Here is a 17140-nt window from a genome sequence, read left to right as displayed (position 1 = left end):
TGATGGGGTAACTGATAAACGAGCTTGGTTAGAGAAAATTGGAAGCATCTCTCAAGTCATGTGTACTCCCTTCCTCACCCACCTGAGTCTTTCTGTTGCCGACCTGGAACGTCTTCCCGCTGATCTTCCAAATCACAGTCAGCTCACATCAGCCTCCTTCCAGATGTATTCAGCAACTCCAGCTGATTGCCATCTCTCCCTCCTCTGAATAGCCTGTACCACTCACTGGTGCACTTTGCTTTGCATTTTTAGTTGACTGGTTCAGGTGAATACAAACTAGAAGGTAAGGATTGGGGCTTCTACCTGCCTGTGTCCCTTCGGAGGGCAAATGAATACAGAGCTGAGCACAAAAGATGTTAAAAGGACATTTGTCAAATACGTTGCTTAGAGCTATATCATTATTAGCGAGGCAGTGCAGCGGTATGGTTGAGCCGAGTCTTGGGAATTCAATTTCTGACCGTACCATTTACTGTGTGACTAGGGCAAAGTCTCTGGGGCTTCAATTTCCTGATCTATAAAATCGGGAGAACACCGGTATCCATCACAATAGACTGCTATGAAGATCCAATGATAATGCAGATAAAGCTCTTAGTACAGTGTCCCCGCACCTTCGACACAACACAGGAACTTCCGCTGATTCCTGAAGACGGGTTCCGGCATCACTTCCTTTGTGCAGTCGTCCTCCCCCGACTTCCGCAGACTCGGCTCCCATTCCCTGGTTCCACACTTGTCCGCCCTACCCACCTGGCCGAGGGCGGTCAGCTCCGGGCTGAATGAATGAAGTGGGTCAGGAGTGGAGGGGCGGGCCGGAGGCCGGGAAGGCGACAGGAATGCGCCAGGGACCCGCAGCGTCCGGGAACTCACTCCGCCCCCAGCCCAGCACGCAGCTGTGCCGCCGCCTCACTTCCCGCCCCTGCTAACCCCGCGGCTCCCCAGCGCCTTCGCCTCCGGAAGTCGGTCCGCGCCGGCCGGAAGCCCCGCCCCTCCCGACTGGCCGCCGCAGTCTCAAAGGAACCCTCAGTGCTCCTCCCAACTGGGTCTCGTGAGGGTCGTGCCCAGCCAGGACAAGACATATTTAGGGCTGTCCCGGAGGTGATAGCTAGGGCCGGCATAGGTGTGACCTTGGCTAAGCAGTCGCTTAACTCGGGCTCCTTACCCATTCCCACAGTTACGAAGCCTCCCTAATAAGTAAACTGCCTTCGCCTTCAGGCATCTGCCTGCTTAGGTAACGTGAGGAATGGCGGAGCGCACAGTTGACCGCTGGACACTTCACATCCTTTCTGAATCCTCCGAGGAACCTGCGTTTTAGATGAACCTTTTTTATTTCATACTGCAACCCAAAGATCTGTTAGGTTTTGGTCGATGGCACTCACCCAGCCACCTATGCAGAAAACAAGCCTGTAAACGGGGACCGTGAGTAGCTCAGAAAACCTGAGACTTCTCGCAGAAAACCTGAGACTTCTCGCTCTAGGACAGCTTGAAGCAATGTTCTACATTCCACTGGGAAGTCAAAGCAGCATATTTTATTCTAAGCAAATCTATCCAATGGCAATGCAAACTTTTATTCGATAAAAAAAATAGCCTGTATGTCCGCACAGTAGCACATTAGTAGGAAGATAGGAAAAGACAGGTTCAAGAGTGTTTCCAATTAGCTTTTCTTATTGGGTCATCTTCTCAGTGAGCCCCCTTCAGCTATAATGTACCCCCAAATGGTGCTGCCTGCTATGAAAAATAATCACTATCTCATTAGTCCTGATTTTGGAAAACAGCATCTCTCAATAATTAAAGAACTGATGTTCAAATGTAAAAGACCAACTCTATTTAAACAGTATTTTTCATTACAAGTGGCCTGCCTCTAAACAGCAAATGTCACCTGAACTTCCCTTTCCAGATCCAAAGATCGACAAATCAAAAAGGTAAGAGACTGATCCACTGAAAACTAGGTAGTATCCCAAATAACCACACACAAAACAAAGGCTCTTCCTTTTAGCAGTTTTTAATGAAAGTTGTACATAAGATTATGTTATTCCTGCATCTTCTCAATTGTTTCTTCCTTGTACTTGCCCTTTTCCTTTCCTACTTGGCGAGATTTCGCTTTCCGTTCAAGGATCTTTTTGCGGTCTTTGTCCAGTTTAAGCCTAGTAATAACCACCTGCAGAAAAGAGAACACACTCTCAAGCTTTAGATAATTACTAAAACAACCCATGCGAAGACACAACGTTCAATTCTATTTTCTAAACCTTGGGTAGTGGATGCCTAAACAGAAAATAATGTATTTATTTAATTTATATTTGCTAATGTTCTACCAACAAAGAAGAAAAAGCAAGGTGGCATCAGTAATTCTTCTCATAGCCTCTTCTGTGCTTTACTATGAAATCTCTCACCTGGGCTAGAGTGCTGGTGTCAGCCTAGCTCAACGGCAACCTCCTGGGCTCAAGCAATCCTCCTGAGTAGCTGGGATTACAGGCATATGCCACCACGCCCAGTTAATTTTTCTATTGCTATTTTTAGTAGAGACAGGGTCTCTCTCCTGCTCAGGCTGGCCCCAACTCCTGACCTCAAGCGATCCTCCTGCCTCGGTCTCCAGAGTGCTGGGATTACAGGTGTGAGCCACTGTGCCTGGCCAAAATCTGTTTCTTTTTATTGTGAAATGTATCAACTATTCTACTCCTTCCACTCCAGTTTTACAAGCTAACCAAGTCATATACAAATACATTTTTGTTTCTAAAGTAACTTTAGAATTGTAAGGTTAGAAATTTAATTTGACCTTCACACATGCTTTCAACTTGGTGAGGTCACAGTACAGATCTTATTTCAACAGTGTGAATCCTAAAGACATCCATATTATGATAAATTTTAGTCTTAGGAAGGAAGGTGAGGGAAGTGGAAAGACACTAAACTAGGTCCTAGAAATACAGCATGGTGAGCAAAACAAAATCTCTGCTGTTATGGAGCTTATTCTCTAAATATTTATGTATGTCACTTTGATATAGAGAAAAATAGGGCAAATGTGGGGAGGCTGAGGAACAGGGGCTAGAGTGATCAGGGAAAGTCCTACTGATAAAGCTACATTTGAACAGAGGCCTAAAGGGGTGAGCCATCTAGGCACAACTGACCCAAAGAGAATAGCAAGCCAAAGGTCCAAAGGCAGGAGACTAAAGTTTTATAGGTATGTTTCTCAAACTTGAGTGTGTCTAAGAATCAACTAGAGGGCTTATTAAAACAGATCCCTGGGTCATAACCCTCAATTCTGCTTCAGTAGGTCTAGGAACCTAGAATTTGCAATTCTACCAAGTTGTTAGGTGATGCTGCTAACCAGGAGACACACTCTCAGTAGCATGATTGTATGCCAAGGTGGCCAGTGGACTAGAACATGTAAAGTGGAAAAAGATATCAGGTAAGGTCTTACAGGCTACTCTGATGGCACCAAGCAGACAGGAATCTAGAGATGAGACAGTAATCAACAGGTCTTATTGACTCATGTGGCGCATATAATAAATGAATAAAAAATGACATTTTTGGCCTGAGCAATTGGGAGGATAGAGCTGCCATACACCATGATGATGGAAAACTCTGAGAAGAGGTTTAAGGACAAAATCAGGAGTTTGAACACATTAGATTTGAGATACTAATCAGATATCCAAGTTGAAATGCACAATTGGCAATTAAATATTGAATCTGGAGTTCGGGGGAAGAGATCTAGATATTTTAAGTCCTAGGACTGGAATGAGATACGAAGATGAGTACTGAGCCACTCAAAGATCAACTATGTCACATGTTGCACTAATAAGTACAGTACAAAAAGAATAAGAATTAGCCACCAGATTTGGTGGTGGGAGACAAAAATATGATTGGAATAGGTTAAGAAAATTGGAAAGTCTTCGCTCTTAGGAGATACATACTGAAGTACTTAGAGAAGTGTCATGACACTGATAATTCACTGGGGGTGAGGTGAGGAAGACAGGCAAAGAAAATTGTAGCAAAATTTTAATAGAGAATTCTAGGTGAGAGTTATGCAGGTGTTTTACTGTACTAGCCAACTTTTCAGAGGTTTGAAAATTAGATTTATGGCACCAACGTAAGATCAAACCCCAGTATTTGAACATTCACTGTGAACATTTATTACCTTTATATTAAACACAAACAAATTTTTTAAAACTTGGAAAACAGAAATTACTGACAGCAATATCAAATCAGAGGCCACAATTTGTGCATCAATTGCCAATAATTAGTTTGGGGGAGAATTCACATGAGAATCCAAGGCAAGCATCTGCTGGTACGGGAATCAGACCAGATTTTCTATCTTGGCTTAGACATAATCACTCTCCATGGGATCTTAACGTCTGAGCTTTGGGTCTCCCCCTCCACCCCCGTCTGTAAATGGTTCAATACCTATTGCTCAGGGCTGTAAAGCTACCTTACTGCTTACTCAATTCTGTTAAATACACAAAAACTAACAGGGTTAAAGCTCCATTTCACCTTATAATTGACCTATTTCCCAGATTTTAATATGTTAATTATTAGGTTGTTGCTATATCAGCTTACTAATAGCTTTCAAGGAAAAGGTATGTTAAAAATAAATACAGGCTGGGCGCGGTGGCTCACGCTTGTAATCCTAGCACTCTGGGAGGCCGACACGGGCGGATTGTTTGAGCTCAGGAGTTCGAGACCAGCCTGAGCAAGAGCAACACCCCGTCTCTACTAAAAAATAGAAAGAAATTATCTGGACAACTAAAAATATATAGAAAAAATTAGCCGGGCATGGTGGCACATGCCTGTAGTCCCAGCTACTTGGGAGGCTGAGGCAGTAGGATCGCTTGAGCCCAGGAGTTTGAGGTTGCTGTGAGCTAGGCTGACGCCACGGCATTCACTCTAGCCAGGGCAACAGAGTGAGACTCTGTCTCAAAAAAATAAAAAAATAAAAAATAAATAAATAAATACATACATACATACAGAATGACCGTTAAACAAATTGATTTGGGAAATGTGTCAAGTGGTATTAGAATTTTCAATAGAAACAAGTAGTATTTGCTTTAAGACATGGTTTCCAGCACATCTAAAATCAGGAACTATTTCTATGAGATTGTTCTGTAAACAAGTAATCACATCTGTCAACAATAATTGCTGCAATTTCCTTCTTCTCTCAAGTATTTTCAAAAATACCCACCTTGCTGGGGTGAATGCCCACATGGACAGTTGTGCCATTGGCCTTTTCCCGCTGCACCCGTTCAATGTAGATGACATATTTCTTCCTGTAAACCTGGACTACTTTGCCAATTTGCTGACCCTTATAGTGTCCCCGAACCACCTAAATGCAAATTCAAAAATAACAAACATTTGGATAAAAGAACAAAATTAACCTTGCAATCCAGAAACTGTTAATCGTGTACCCACCCATAAACTCTACCATTAGCTCTACAGGATATTTCAATTTCGAAAGACTTCATCATTAAGGGAAATGTGTCAATAATTCCATTCCTGGCTTTAACTAACCTGTAAACGAACCATGCCCGCATGTATCTACAATGATGTACAGTGCACCTCTACAAATGATGGCCCACCAGCAGTGGCAAGCTTGTTAAAGGGTTAATAAGAGCCCATTTGGCATTCTGTAGGAAGCTGACGATAAGAAACTTACTACTCTAGCTCAAAAGCAACAACAGCACTTGTACTTAATTTATAACCCATTAAAGTGCTCAACCCAGTGCCAGAGTGGACAGCAACAAATGCTTAAGGGAATAAACCAGTTCTTTCTCAGAAGTTAACTAACAGTTTCCTACCCAGGAATCCTAGTGGCCCTCAGCTTGTCAGGAAGCAACCCAAAGTGCTTCTGAATAGGTGTTTCTTTCTAGTTCTGACTTTCTTGCATTGACATATATTGAAAACAGAGGTTGCCTTCAAAGTCTACTTGCAAGTTTAGCACTGCAACAGCAGGGACCAATGGCTGTTTTCAACCCATGAGGCTCTTATTTGGGAACTGGTTTCACTCATGAAACAATATTGATGTGCAAGTGGCTTTAGAGACTGCCTCAATTCTTTAATAACTAGCTGCAGGTTACAGCTAAGAATCATTATAGAAATTTTCACTTAAATTGACACATTCTTTACTGGTAAACTTAGTCATGTGAGATTATGGGTCAGTTAGACCTTCTCAATCTAGATTCCGAGCAATTCTGTTTACCAGGCCTCACATGCCTCTTCAGTGACCAAACCTATGAGAAAAGGATAATCCCGAAGTAATGTTCCAGTTTTCTTACTCTGTCACTTAATTATGGCTGCATCTGATGCTTGGGGGGAGTTGATTTTCACCAAAGAATAAAATAAAGAACTGAAAAGCAGCATGCTTTTTGGGTTTTTTGGTCCCTGGCTCAACTCATCATGCAATTCTGTTCTGGGATAAAAAGTCTGGAAACATCTCTCTCAGAATGCAATCCCTCCTGGCCGGGCGCGGTGGCTCACGCCTGTAATCCTAGCTCTCTGGGGGCCGAGGCGGGCAGATTGTTTGAGCTCAGGAGTTCGAAACCAGCCTGAGCAAGAGCAAGACCCCATCTCTACTAAAATTAGAAAGAAATTAATTGGACAACTAAAAATATATAGAAAAAATTAGCCGGGCATGGTGGCGCATGCCTGTAGTCCCAGCTACTTGGGAGGCTGAGGCAGGAGGATTGCTTGAGCCCAGGAGTGTGAGGTTGCTGTGAGCCAGGCTGACGCCACGGCACTCTAGCCCAGGCAACACAGTGAGACTTTGTCTCAAAAAAAAAAAAAGAATGCAATCCCTCTTCTAAGCTAAGTGTGTGGTATATCCATCAAAACAACATGAACAAGTAGGGCTACATACCTGAACTTCATCATCCTTTCGGATGGGCATGGATCGAACATTGTATTTCTGTCTCAGTTCTTTGGAAAGAGGGGATGACATAATCTTCCTGCGAATGTGGGAAGGTGCATTGAAATGTCTCTTGCGGTTCTTGCTTCGGTCCGAAGTCACAAAGGGATTGAATTTCATTTTGGCTAAATAAAAAGTTAGAGACTCTTAAATGGTCAAAATCTCACTCAGTTTCCAAACAACAGCAATAATTTCATCGATAGTTTAGAGTGCTCACAGAAACTGCCATGTTCTGTAACTCCATACAAAACTGCTTGAACTGAACGGCCTGGGAAATGAAGCTTGAAACTCTAACATTTTTGCATTACTAGGATGTTTTCCATAAACTGTTCACGGGATGACAATTTTTTTCCATTAATAACACACTTGTTTTAGTTATAAAATTTTTTGTTTACACTCTCCAAACTCCTTAAGTACTGTGCGAGGAAGTCAAGACAGGACTTGTAAATGTTTCTGCTTAAACAGAGCAGACCGACAACTCAATTCTGCAAATTTAACATCACATTTTAGAAGGAGCAACTAATCTTCATTTTCACGTAGTTGAATCTGAAAACATTTAGCCCTTCCAAAAATAAATGAGCCAGGCCCCCTATCCCAAACCTGGAAACTTTCGCACCCATCTCGGGTTCAATAAACTTTCCAATGGGAGAAAGTGGTCTGGAAGTTCCGTGAAGGCTTTATCGAGAGCAGTTACTGTAGGAGACCACTCTCTAGGAAACAACACTGCCTGGACTTGACTCTATCTCCACAGGATCCCTCCCCTCAGCTCTTATTCCCGAGTCCCCAAATCCCCTGCCCCTCCTCCCTCTCCTGCCCAGCGACCCCTGAATTACGGAGAAAAGAGGTCAAAACCACCCCAGTCCCTCTCCTTGGCTGCCATTCGGCCGGCAGGAGAGGATCAGAGCCCCCAAGGTCAGCAGCCACCATGCCCAAGAACGGATGGCTGCGGATTACAAGCGCTTCCCCAGCAAATTCTCACCCGCTGCCGCTTCAGCGATGGCCACAAAAGGGAAGAGAGTTACACGCTGCTTCCGGTTCTGTACGTTTACGAGAGATCTCGCGAGACCAATGTCTCTTTGAGCGAGAGGGGCGCGGAGTTTGAACGCGAAGAGTAAACTGGGGAAGAAATTGATGGCTAGTGTCTCCTAGTGGCTCGGAGGGGAACTGATGGGGCTGCAAAACCCTCCAGGTGCTAGTGTCGGTCTTCCGAGGTCCAGGTGCTGCTGCCGAATCCCCTGGGAAGGGTCGTCTCTGGGCAAGTGGCAGGAGCTGCTTAGGGTCAGACTGCTCCAGAGGGTGTTGAAGGAACGAGCGGCCTGAGGGGACCCAGTTGCTTCACTCCTGGGTGCCGGGCGGCGGGCGCCCCCTTAGCTGGGAAAGGACAGGTCCTATTTGGGGCCGCCAGGTGGCGCTGGGACCCCGGGTGACCGGTCACCTGGGTAACCTGGATCTCACCCCCCCGCCCGCCCCGGCCAATGGCGTGGGCGTGGCAAGCGTGTCTGTCCCTTAACGAGCTCCAGCGAGACGCCGGCCGCCGCCCCATCCCTCCGCGTCTGTACTGTGGGGCACGCCCGAGATTCGGCTCTGGCTGGCGAAGGGCCTTCCGAGGACTGGGGCCAGCGATCGCCCCCCACCGCCGTGGAAACAGATCTGATTCTGCGTTTCTCGCGAGCTCCCAGGTGATGCGGAGGGTGCTGGTGCAGACCACACCTGGAAGGAGCTGGGCCTGAGGAAGCCGTTCGATGCGGAGAGGTGTGCCCCTTTCGGAGTATCTGCCTGTTCTCAGTTCGGGAGCAGACGGAAGCAGGGGCAGGGGGCGCGCTCCCCTGCGAATGGACCCTGAGGCTCGCGCTTGGTAGGGCTCCGGCTTCTGCTGGATGAATAATACAGGTGTCATACTGACAGAGGACACACGTTTCATAATACTGTATAAGACGTAGCGAGTTTGCTGAGTGCTAGACACAAGTCTTCTACGCCCTTTACATCATTAACTCCTTTAGTCCACAAAACAGCCCTGTTGATGCTGGTATTATTACTATTCTCATTTTACAGGTGGTGCAACTGAGCCACAGAGAAATGAGAGGAACTTGTGCAAGGTTATACAGAACCCATAAGTGACAGCTAAACCCATGCAGGCCGGCTCCCCTCTGGTAACTCTACATGGCCCCACCTTGTAGGAACCCACTGGGTCCAGTTAAAGAGTGAAAAACCATATCCTGGAGCGCCCAGGATAAGTCAGAATATGTGTTTTCATGATTTAAAAATAGCAGTATTCTTAAATATGCTGGGAAGGATATCGTCCTGGATTTTATTCGCAATTGAAAAATTAAGTGAGAATTCCTCTGCTGCAACTCTTTTTAGCATGTATTTATGGAGCATATTTCATGGGCCAGCTCCGAACTAGACACTGGAGATGTAAGTCAAAGTTTGTGCCTGCGGGAAGCTCATTGTCTGAAAGGAGAGAGATACAACAGAATCAACAAGCACAGGAGCACAGGCAAAGTGCCGGCTGAGCCAGCTGCCCTTCGTGCTTCTGTGCTGAGGGAGCAGAGGAGGGCTGTGGGGTCAGGGAAGACTCCTGGGGTGAGATCACTCTTGACTGAGTGTTGAAGAATGTTAAAATTAGCTCCATGAGGCAGTGGAAATAGCTTAAGGGAAGGCAGGGAGTTGGGAAGCAGCGTGACTGCTGTTTCTGGGAACCAGGTCCTTGTGGCTGAGAGAGGCATTCAGAGGGAAGCCCAGGGGCCATGGGACTGTGCTGAGCTTGATTTGGATGCTGAAAGCATAGGGCCCGCTGAAGGCGCCTCCTTTTCTACCTTGCCTTTCTTTCCGGCCTTCACAGACTCACCCCTTCTCTTTCCCCTTATTTAATTTCAGGGTCCTCATCATTTTCCTGTCTCCCCATGAAGGCCCTCTCTGTGTCCTCAGCTCCTCTCATCCTCTGCCATCACCCTTCCTTCTCAGGCCTCCTTTCCTCCCTCCTTCTACTCAACACTGAGTCATCAGAATTAACCCTTCAGCCCACCATCTAGACAGCGTGACGGCTTGATACAGTGTGAAGCTTGTTGGGGTGCAAGTTGTTCACACAGATGCCAATTACCAGTAGCCTAGTTACAATGTCTGTTTATCTTAACACCTGTCTGTTGGGTATCCTGGCTTCACTCCGCATGGTCTGCTGGCAGCCTAGTCCCACTGCCCTCTCTTTTCCCTCGTTTCTACTTCCTCTTCCTTGATTTGAAAACGGTCCTTTTAAACTGGCACTTTAGGATCGTTTTGAAGCTGGGCTTTGGGAAGCCCTCGGATACACCAAAGCAGGGATTTCATCTAGATTCCACACCCAAAGTTGCTTCAACTAATGTTTTTCCTACACACCAAACCATCACGGTCATTTATTCATTCATTCTACAAATACTTAACCAGCTCTGTTTACGAAATTCTGTGTCAGGCCCCGGGGATAGCAAGATCTGTAAGATCTAGCCTTCCTAGAGGAGCACTTTGTCTATGAGGAGACAGACACCTTAACAGATAAGCATGATAAAGTGTTCCCGGGAAGATGATGGCATGCAGGGGGTAGGGGGTGCAACAGAGAAGCAGTCAGTTCCCCTGGGGTAGGGGGTGGGGACATCTTCATAGGTAATCCTTGAACTGTGCTTTTTCTAAAAGGCTAGGTAGGAGTTTTCCAGGTAGGCGGGTGGGGTGGGGGAGTGTTTCAGGTGGACGGAGCTGCTTGAGCGAAGGCCCAGAGGCCTGCACCAGCACCGCTTACTGGAAACAGCAAGTGGCTGGTGCTGACAATTAGCTGTGGAGTTCGTTTGTATGGGGTAAGAAGAGGATGAAGAAAAGTGAGGAGCTGTGAGGGTGAGGCAAGGTTGTTTATTTTGTGTCCAAAAAAAGGACATTTGGACTGATAGGAGGTCAAAAGTTGATGGCAGCAGAGCAGTCCTGTGAGTCACCGAGAGGGTTCACTGAGGGGAGAGGGTATAGCACTGGATCTCAGAGGGGCAGCGGTCTCCAGTGCGCGTGCCCAGGCTCCTGGCAGCCAGCAGTGGTAAGCTTGCCCGGCGGGCATAGACTGCGTAAATATGTGTCAGAGTTGAGGGTTACTGTGATGGTGGGAGGTGGCAATGTGTGTGTTGGAGGGTGCCTCTGGGCAAGGGGAGGAAGAGAAGAACAAAAGAGTTTATGTTTAACCCCAGGCTTCCATCCTTCTGTCTGTCTGCCTGTCTGTCTAATTGTATTTTCCTGTAGTGCCCTGACCCCAGGGTGGTTGCTTAAAGCAAAAGATTTTATTTGAGAACCAAAAGGAAAGGTAAAGAGCCGGGGGCGGTGGCTAACGCTTGTAATCCTAGCTCTCTGGGAGGCCGAGGCGGGCGGATCGTTTGAGCTCAGGAGTTCGAGACCAGCCTGAGCAAGAGCGAGACCCCGTCTCTACTAAAAATAGAAAGAAATTAATTGGACAGCTAAAAATATATAGAAAAAATTAGCCGGGCATGGTGGCGCATGCCTGTAGTCCCAGCTACTTGGGAGGCTGAGGCAGGATTGCTTGAGCCCAGGAGTCTGAGGTTGCTGTGAGCTAGGCTGACGCCACGGCACTCTAGCCTGGGCAGCACAGTGAGACTCTGTCTCAAAAAAAAAAAAAAAACGAAAGGTAAAGAAGAAGGAATCAGAACAAGCATGTGAAATGATAGGACCTGAAGAAATCCACAGGAACTTGGGGACACTGAGACTATTAAACTCTCGGCCTTACTTCTTGGGTGCCTGTCAAGCACAAGGTGTCCTAGCTCTAACCAGACAAACCAGCCCCACTGAGCCAGTAGCTGACGCTCTGGAACCACAGGGCAAGTGGTCTGGCGGCTCTCCAGGGTTCCTCACGAGGCAATAGGTGTGGATACTGAAGGTACCTTTAGCTTCTAATATGATTTTTCAGTTCAATTTTTGAATAAGTGATACATTTACTTGGTTCAAAAATCAGACTGTATCAAAGGTAAAGTGAAAAGTCGCCCTCCATTTCCACCATTTTCTCATCCCCTTCCATGGTTAATCGCTGTTATTAGGTTTTTATGTATCTTCCCAATTTTTTTATGTGTAAATAAGCAATAGGAATGTAAATTCTTATTCCCCTTCTTTCTACACAAATTGTAGGATCTGACTTCTGGTGTTTTACACCTTGCTTTTTCCAATTTGTTGTTATACCTTGGAGACTTTCCATGTCGATTCATGGGTTCCTGCCTTGTTCCTTTTCTAACTGCATGATATTCCCTGGACTTTAACTAAAATACCTAGTGCCCTATTATTGATTAGCATTTAGGGTTTTTCCAATCCTTTGTTATTACATAACAATTATATAACATTGTACATAGGTTGCTGCCCATATGTGCAAGTGTATCTGTAAGATATGTTTCTAGGATAGGAATTGCTGGGTCAAAGTGGAAATTTTGATAGATGATATCAAATCTCCTTTGATAGGGGTTTTATTAATATACGTTCCCACCAACAGTTTCCCTACTTCCCCCAGTAGCAGAGTGGGTCCATCAGACTTTCAGGGTTTGACAAGCTCATGGGTGGAAAGCAGTATTCCAGAAGAATTTTAATTTGTGTTTCTTTTACAAATGTGGTTGAATAAATATGTAAGAACCATTTGCATTTATATTTTCAAACTTTTTTTTATCTAAAGTGAATTATCCTTAAAGTTCAAGCTCAGAGCTTCCCACGTGCATTGCAAAATCTTTGGAATCTTTGAGAAAATATATATCTTTATTTTAAAAATAGCTTTTGGCATTCTTTGAAAATAAAAGAAGTTCCATCTACAAGTCACCGCCGAACAATATGAAGACACTGAGGATATTTTGAAAGAAACTTTTGGCAAATACAACAGAATCTGGAAAGATTAGAATCAGGTCCCCTGAAATTCATTACACTGTTTAAAACAGGCTGGCTGAGGTTAAAACAGACTCACTGGAGTCTTTGTAAACTTGATATTATTTTTACTCCTATGATAAATATTTTTTCTCATGGAATCCATCTGTATCCCTCCCCCCATAACACCTGTGCCCTTCTCTAGTCTTGAAAAGAACACAAAGATGCCCATAAGTGCTTTAAAGCAGTCCTCTGTGTCTCCCAAATACCCCCTGTCGTATGGCCCCATTCCCTAGCAGTCCCCAAATGACCCCCACTACAGGCATTTGGAAACTAGAGAAGAGGCACCGAGCTATTTCTTTCCCCCCAGACAGCAAACTTTGCTGCGAGGGGTGTAGGTTGGGGAGGGCTCAGCTGCTGACACTCTTGGGGTGCTGACCTCCACTTGCGAGGATAGCTGGAGGTTTTTGTTGTTTTCAATGTTAAGGCGTTGGTTGACTTTAGGGGCCTCAATGAACAGCCAGTAGCTGTCCCCGAATGACTTGCTCCTCAGGTGAGACAGGTCGGAGGCTTTCCTGGTTGGGCCCTCAGTGGGGCCAGTGCAGTCCAATGTGGGGTCCCCAGGTAGAGAGGTGAGCAGCTGGCAGCACCTGGGTTTCAGCATTTGCTGGGTGAGACCGTAGAGTCCCTGACAAGCGCAGCTGTTTTCTTCCCCACCCTTCCTCATGCAGCCCAGCCTGAGAATCCACCTCGGAAACTGGCCCAGCTGGTGTGGCCTCTAATGAGTAGTTGGGTGATGAGGAGGAAGACTGGGGCTGGGAGGTGGGAGCCCCAGGGGTTAATTTGCCACATAGTTCTCGGCTGACTCAAGTCTCACCTGTCAGGCTTCCCCTCTACTCCCTGTCTTCCAATCCATCCTTGAGAGCCCCAGCACTCAAAATGTGGACCCCTCCTTGGGCCTGGAGGGCTTGGGGAGACCTCTGGCCCTGCTTGTGGGCCGGTCTGCTGGCCATGGCCTCTGTCGACAAATGCCTGCCTCCTGATGAGACCTCAGCTCTCCAGGAAGACCCTTTTTGTTGATTCCCCTGGAAGTCCTGGGACATAGCTTCGAGACCAGCGTCTCCCTCAGGGAAGGCCTGTCAGGCTGGCGGGTTGGAGGCAGGGAGGAGGCGGGTGGGTGCTGTGAGGCTGTGAATGAGAGCTGAGGTCCTGGGAAACCTGCGCTGCCCCTTCTGTCTATTTCTGAGGGTGAGCTGGGGAGGCCTAGTGGGCATTCTGGCCTGGGGGACTCCTGCCATTGGGCCCTCACCCAGCAGGACATTTGCCAGCAAAGCTTCCTTGTCCCTGGAGAGACCCACCCGGCTTTGGGTAGGTCATACCTGAAGGTAAGGTCTGCACCTCAGGGCCTGTGACCCCACAGGAGGGCAGTGACCACCCATCTTCCCAGCCTGCTTGGCTCCAGCCTAGGGGACGGGAAAGCAAGTGAGAGGATGTGCTGGAGCCGTACACCAGAGTCAGCTTCTGGCTCGGCCCTCGCCTCCCCTGCATGCCCACGCCCCTGCCCGGATTGGGGAACAGGAGTGGGGAGAAAGCATCGTACTTCCCGCCCTGCCCCATCCAGTGCTCTCCCTCTGCCTGCCTGCCCTCCCTTCAGAGCTTGGTTGGACCAGGTCTGCCGGGGCCCTCTGTCCTCTCCCAAGCCATGGCCAGCCCAGACATGCAGCGGGCATCTTCCAGGGCAGCTCTCAGGCCGGGCTTGTCCTTCCAGGTGCCCCACTCATGCCTGTTTCCTCACCAGCAGCACCCAGGGCAGGATGGCGGCTACCACAGCCACCACGGCGATGAGGGTGATGAGCAGGAGGGCCCGAGACCGGCAGCAGAATGAACGGCTGGAGCTGGGTGCCGGGGAGACCTCCGAGAGCTCTGCCAGGCTGCGCCGCGGCAGCACACTGTCCTGCTCCCCCAGGGGCATCCCGTGGCGACTGATGATGAAGATCTGTGACTCCCGGGGCAGGGTGGGCAGCAGGTCCAAGGGGAGCTGGGCAGTCTGACCCGGGCTGCTCGGCAACCTCGCCTGGCTCGGGGCTGGCCTCCAGACAGGCTGGGACATGGCCAGGGGGTTTGTGTGGCCCAGGCTGTCCGGCGGTGGCGTGGAGGGCAGGCCCACGGGCACAGCCAGGGTCTGGGAGCTCTTGTCGAGTATGGACGGCCAGCGGGAGCTCTTCTTGCTGAGGAAGGTGACGTAGCGGCAGATGGGGCAGACGATGGTCCTCTGGACCTGCCCATCCACCCGGGTGGAGAGCAAGTACTTGACGAGGCAGTCATGGCAGAACACGTGGCCACAGCTCAGCGTCCGGCTGGCGCCCTCCAGCTCCCGGAACTTCTCGTAGCACACAGGGCACTCACTGCCCGAGCTGTCCTTGCTCTCACCCTCCGACATGGCCACTTGGAGAAGGCAGGCTCAGCTGTGGGCAGCAAGGTGGGGAGCATCAGGGCCTGATCTAGTTCCCAGCTCCCACTCGCACCTCCGCCCCCACTGCCTCCTTCTCCCCTGTCTTTGTCTTCTGCCTCTTCTTTCTTTTCCTCCTACTCTTTCCTCTTCTGCTGCTCCTCCTCAGAGGCCCCCCTGAATCAAACCAAGAGACCGAAGACCTAGAGCCTAACCTCCTTAGGAAGAGATGAGCAGACGCTTCTGGAAGGGGGTATCAGGAGACAGAGAGCAAGAGATCCCAGTCACCCCGGAAGAAGGCGTGTGAGGAGTGCCTGATGCCTTACCTTAGGCATGACAGGCACACATGGTGACGTCACCACCTTGCCTCTTCCTGGTTCAATGCCGGAAGCAGAGACAGGAAGACACAGTTCCCAGGGGAAGCAGGGGCCCAGCCTTAGTCCAGTCTTCGATTCGGGTACCCAGAGTGGCCATTTTTTGGAAAAGCCTCTGCTACTCCTCAACCTCCCCTCTCAGTTGGGGTTGGCGATTTTCATTTAGCCATTGGATCGCCTTCCTCTGTACTAAGTGACTGTAAAGCAAGGACTGTTTTAAAAATAAAGCTCAGGCTTACACATCCGAATGTCTGCTGGCCCTCTGCACTGTCATGTCAGGGAGCTGTGGCCTCTGTCCTCCACCCGCCGCAGCTCAATTAGTCTTCCAATTCTTCTTACAGGGCTGCCCGAGGCAGTGAGAAAAGCTTCTGATTAATCTTGGTGAAGGTAGATTTTCATCTTTTGAGGATATGTCTGATAAATTGGAAACAGCCAAAAGTCACCGGGGGCCAAGCCTGGTGAGAAAGTAAATGAGTAAGTGACATGATACAGTTTGGAATCAAAGATACGGCGTCACTGTAAAGCAACAAGGTAGGTTTTAAATAGTATCTGTGAGCAGAGGAGAGACCCCAGAGATGTTCTCAGCAGAACTGTTGGATTAAGTGCGAGGCGTCCCTAGTTGATGATGTTGGAGGGAAACACCCACTTGGGTATGTGGTGAGGTCCAAGTGCCCTCATTTAAGTCCCCAGTGTCACAGCTGTGGCCTAAACTTATCTAGAACAGCCGCTGAAGGAACTGTGATTTCTTGTTACTGATACCTTCTTCCATCCTTGACAGAGACAAAGGACCCCTGGACACACTAACAGAATAGAGCTGTGTGGCTGCCCCCCAGCCTGAGAGATGACACAACGGGAACAAGATCAGTTGATTGGAAGGACAAATTGTTAAGATCACAAATCTTTCGGGATCTCTCCCCTCTCTTGGCTTGGGTCTAAATCCATTTGCCGACTCGAGAATATCCTGTAACTAAGAGCACAGATATGTGGCGGTCGGGCTAGGGAACCTGAGATCCTAGAGGCAGCCCTTTCAGACCTTTGCGGAGCTTTCCAGCTTCAGTCTCTGAGATGGTCACTGTGGTACCCAGGCTGGGGGAGAGGTGGTCAAGTGCTCAGACTCTGGAGCAGGTTTTAAATTCTTAATATATCATTACTGTTTGTATAATCTCAGCAGAGTTGTCCAACCTCTCTGAGCCTCAATTTCCCACCTGTAAGATGAGGTTGATAATAATAGTACTATTAAGTGACCTAATGTGAGTGAAAAATCTGGCACACAGTAAATGCTCAACAAATGGTAGGTGTCATCGTTCAGACAGGACACGTCCTCTCCCCTCTTCTCCCAGAGGGGACTTGGGAACCCCTGTCATGGCTCTTGAGCTGGCCATAGCACTTGCCTTCTCTTCTTTCCCTCTTGTCCCCAGATGTTCCTTATTAAGTGAGTGACTGAAAAATCACACCCCCTTGACTGAGGGCAGCTCACCTTAAACTAGAATAAGTGAGCAAGATGGCAGTAGGTTAGGTAAGTGATGGGCAGTGGATAAAAATAAAGGTGCTGATTCCAGCGTTTCTCAGTAGTTT

The 17140-nt window shown here is 47.9% G+C and overlaps 2 protein-coding genes across 2 annotated transcripts; both read right to left on the bottom strand.

Moving 5' to 3' along the window:
• Positions 1-1980: 1980 nt before the first annotated feature.
• On the bottom strand, positions 1981-7953 carry RPL26 (ribosomal protein L26). The gene is made up of 4 exons (XM_012655700.1): positions 7866-7953; positions 6839-7011; positions 5168-5308; positions 1981-2152 (listed from the first exon to the last, which is right to left on the bottom strand). The coding sequence occupies exons 2-4, from the start codon at positions 7004-7006 to the stop codon at positions 2024-2026; spliced, it is 438 nt and encodes a 145-aa protein (XP_012511154.1). The 5' UTR covers positions 7007-7011; positions 7866-7953; the 3' UTR covers positions 1981-2023.
• Positions 7954-14519: 6566 nt separating this feature from the next.
• RNF222 (ring finger protein 222) lies at positions 14520-15182 on the bottom strand. Its single transcript, XM_012655677.1, has one exon. The coding sequence runs from the start codon at positions 15180-15182 to the stop codon at positions 14520-14522; it is 663 nt and encodes a 220-aa protein (XP_012511131.1).
• Between the last annotated feature and the right edge of the window lie 1958 nt (positions 15183-17140).

This window comes from Propithecus coquereli, unplaced genomic scaffold, assembly GCF_000956105.1.
Source record: "Propithecus coquereli isolate 6110/MARCELLA unplaced genomic scaffold, Pcoq_1.0 Scaffold482, whole genome shotgun sequence".
Taxonomy (NCBI): Eukaryota; Metazoa; Chordata; class Mammalia; order Primates; family Indriidae; genus Propithecus; species Propithecus coquereli.
This window is presented reverse-complemented; position numbering and strand designations above follow the sequence as displayed.

Bases quoted from the DNA above. Each gene is read 5' to 3' on its own strand.
- RNF222 (XM_012655677.1), bottom strand. From the start codon at position 15,182: ATGTCGGAGGGTGAGAGCAAGGACAGCTCGGGCAGTGAGTGCCCTGTG.
- RPL26 (XM_012655700.1), bottom strand. From the start codon at position 7,006: ATGAAATTCAATCCCTTTGTGACTTCGGACCGAAGCAAGAACCGCAAG. The intron at 5,309-6,838 runs GTATGTAGCCCT...ATTTGCATTTAG, and splicing joins GAAAGGATGATGAAGTTCAG to GTGGTTCGGGGACACTATAA. The intron at 2,153-5,167 runs GTGGGTATTTTT...TCTTTTCTGCAG, and splicing joins TGGGCATTCACCCCAGCAAG to GTGGTTATTACTAGGCTTAA.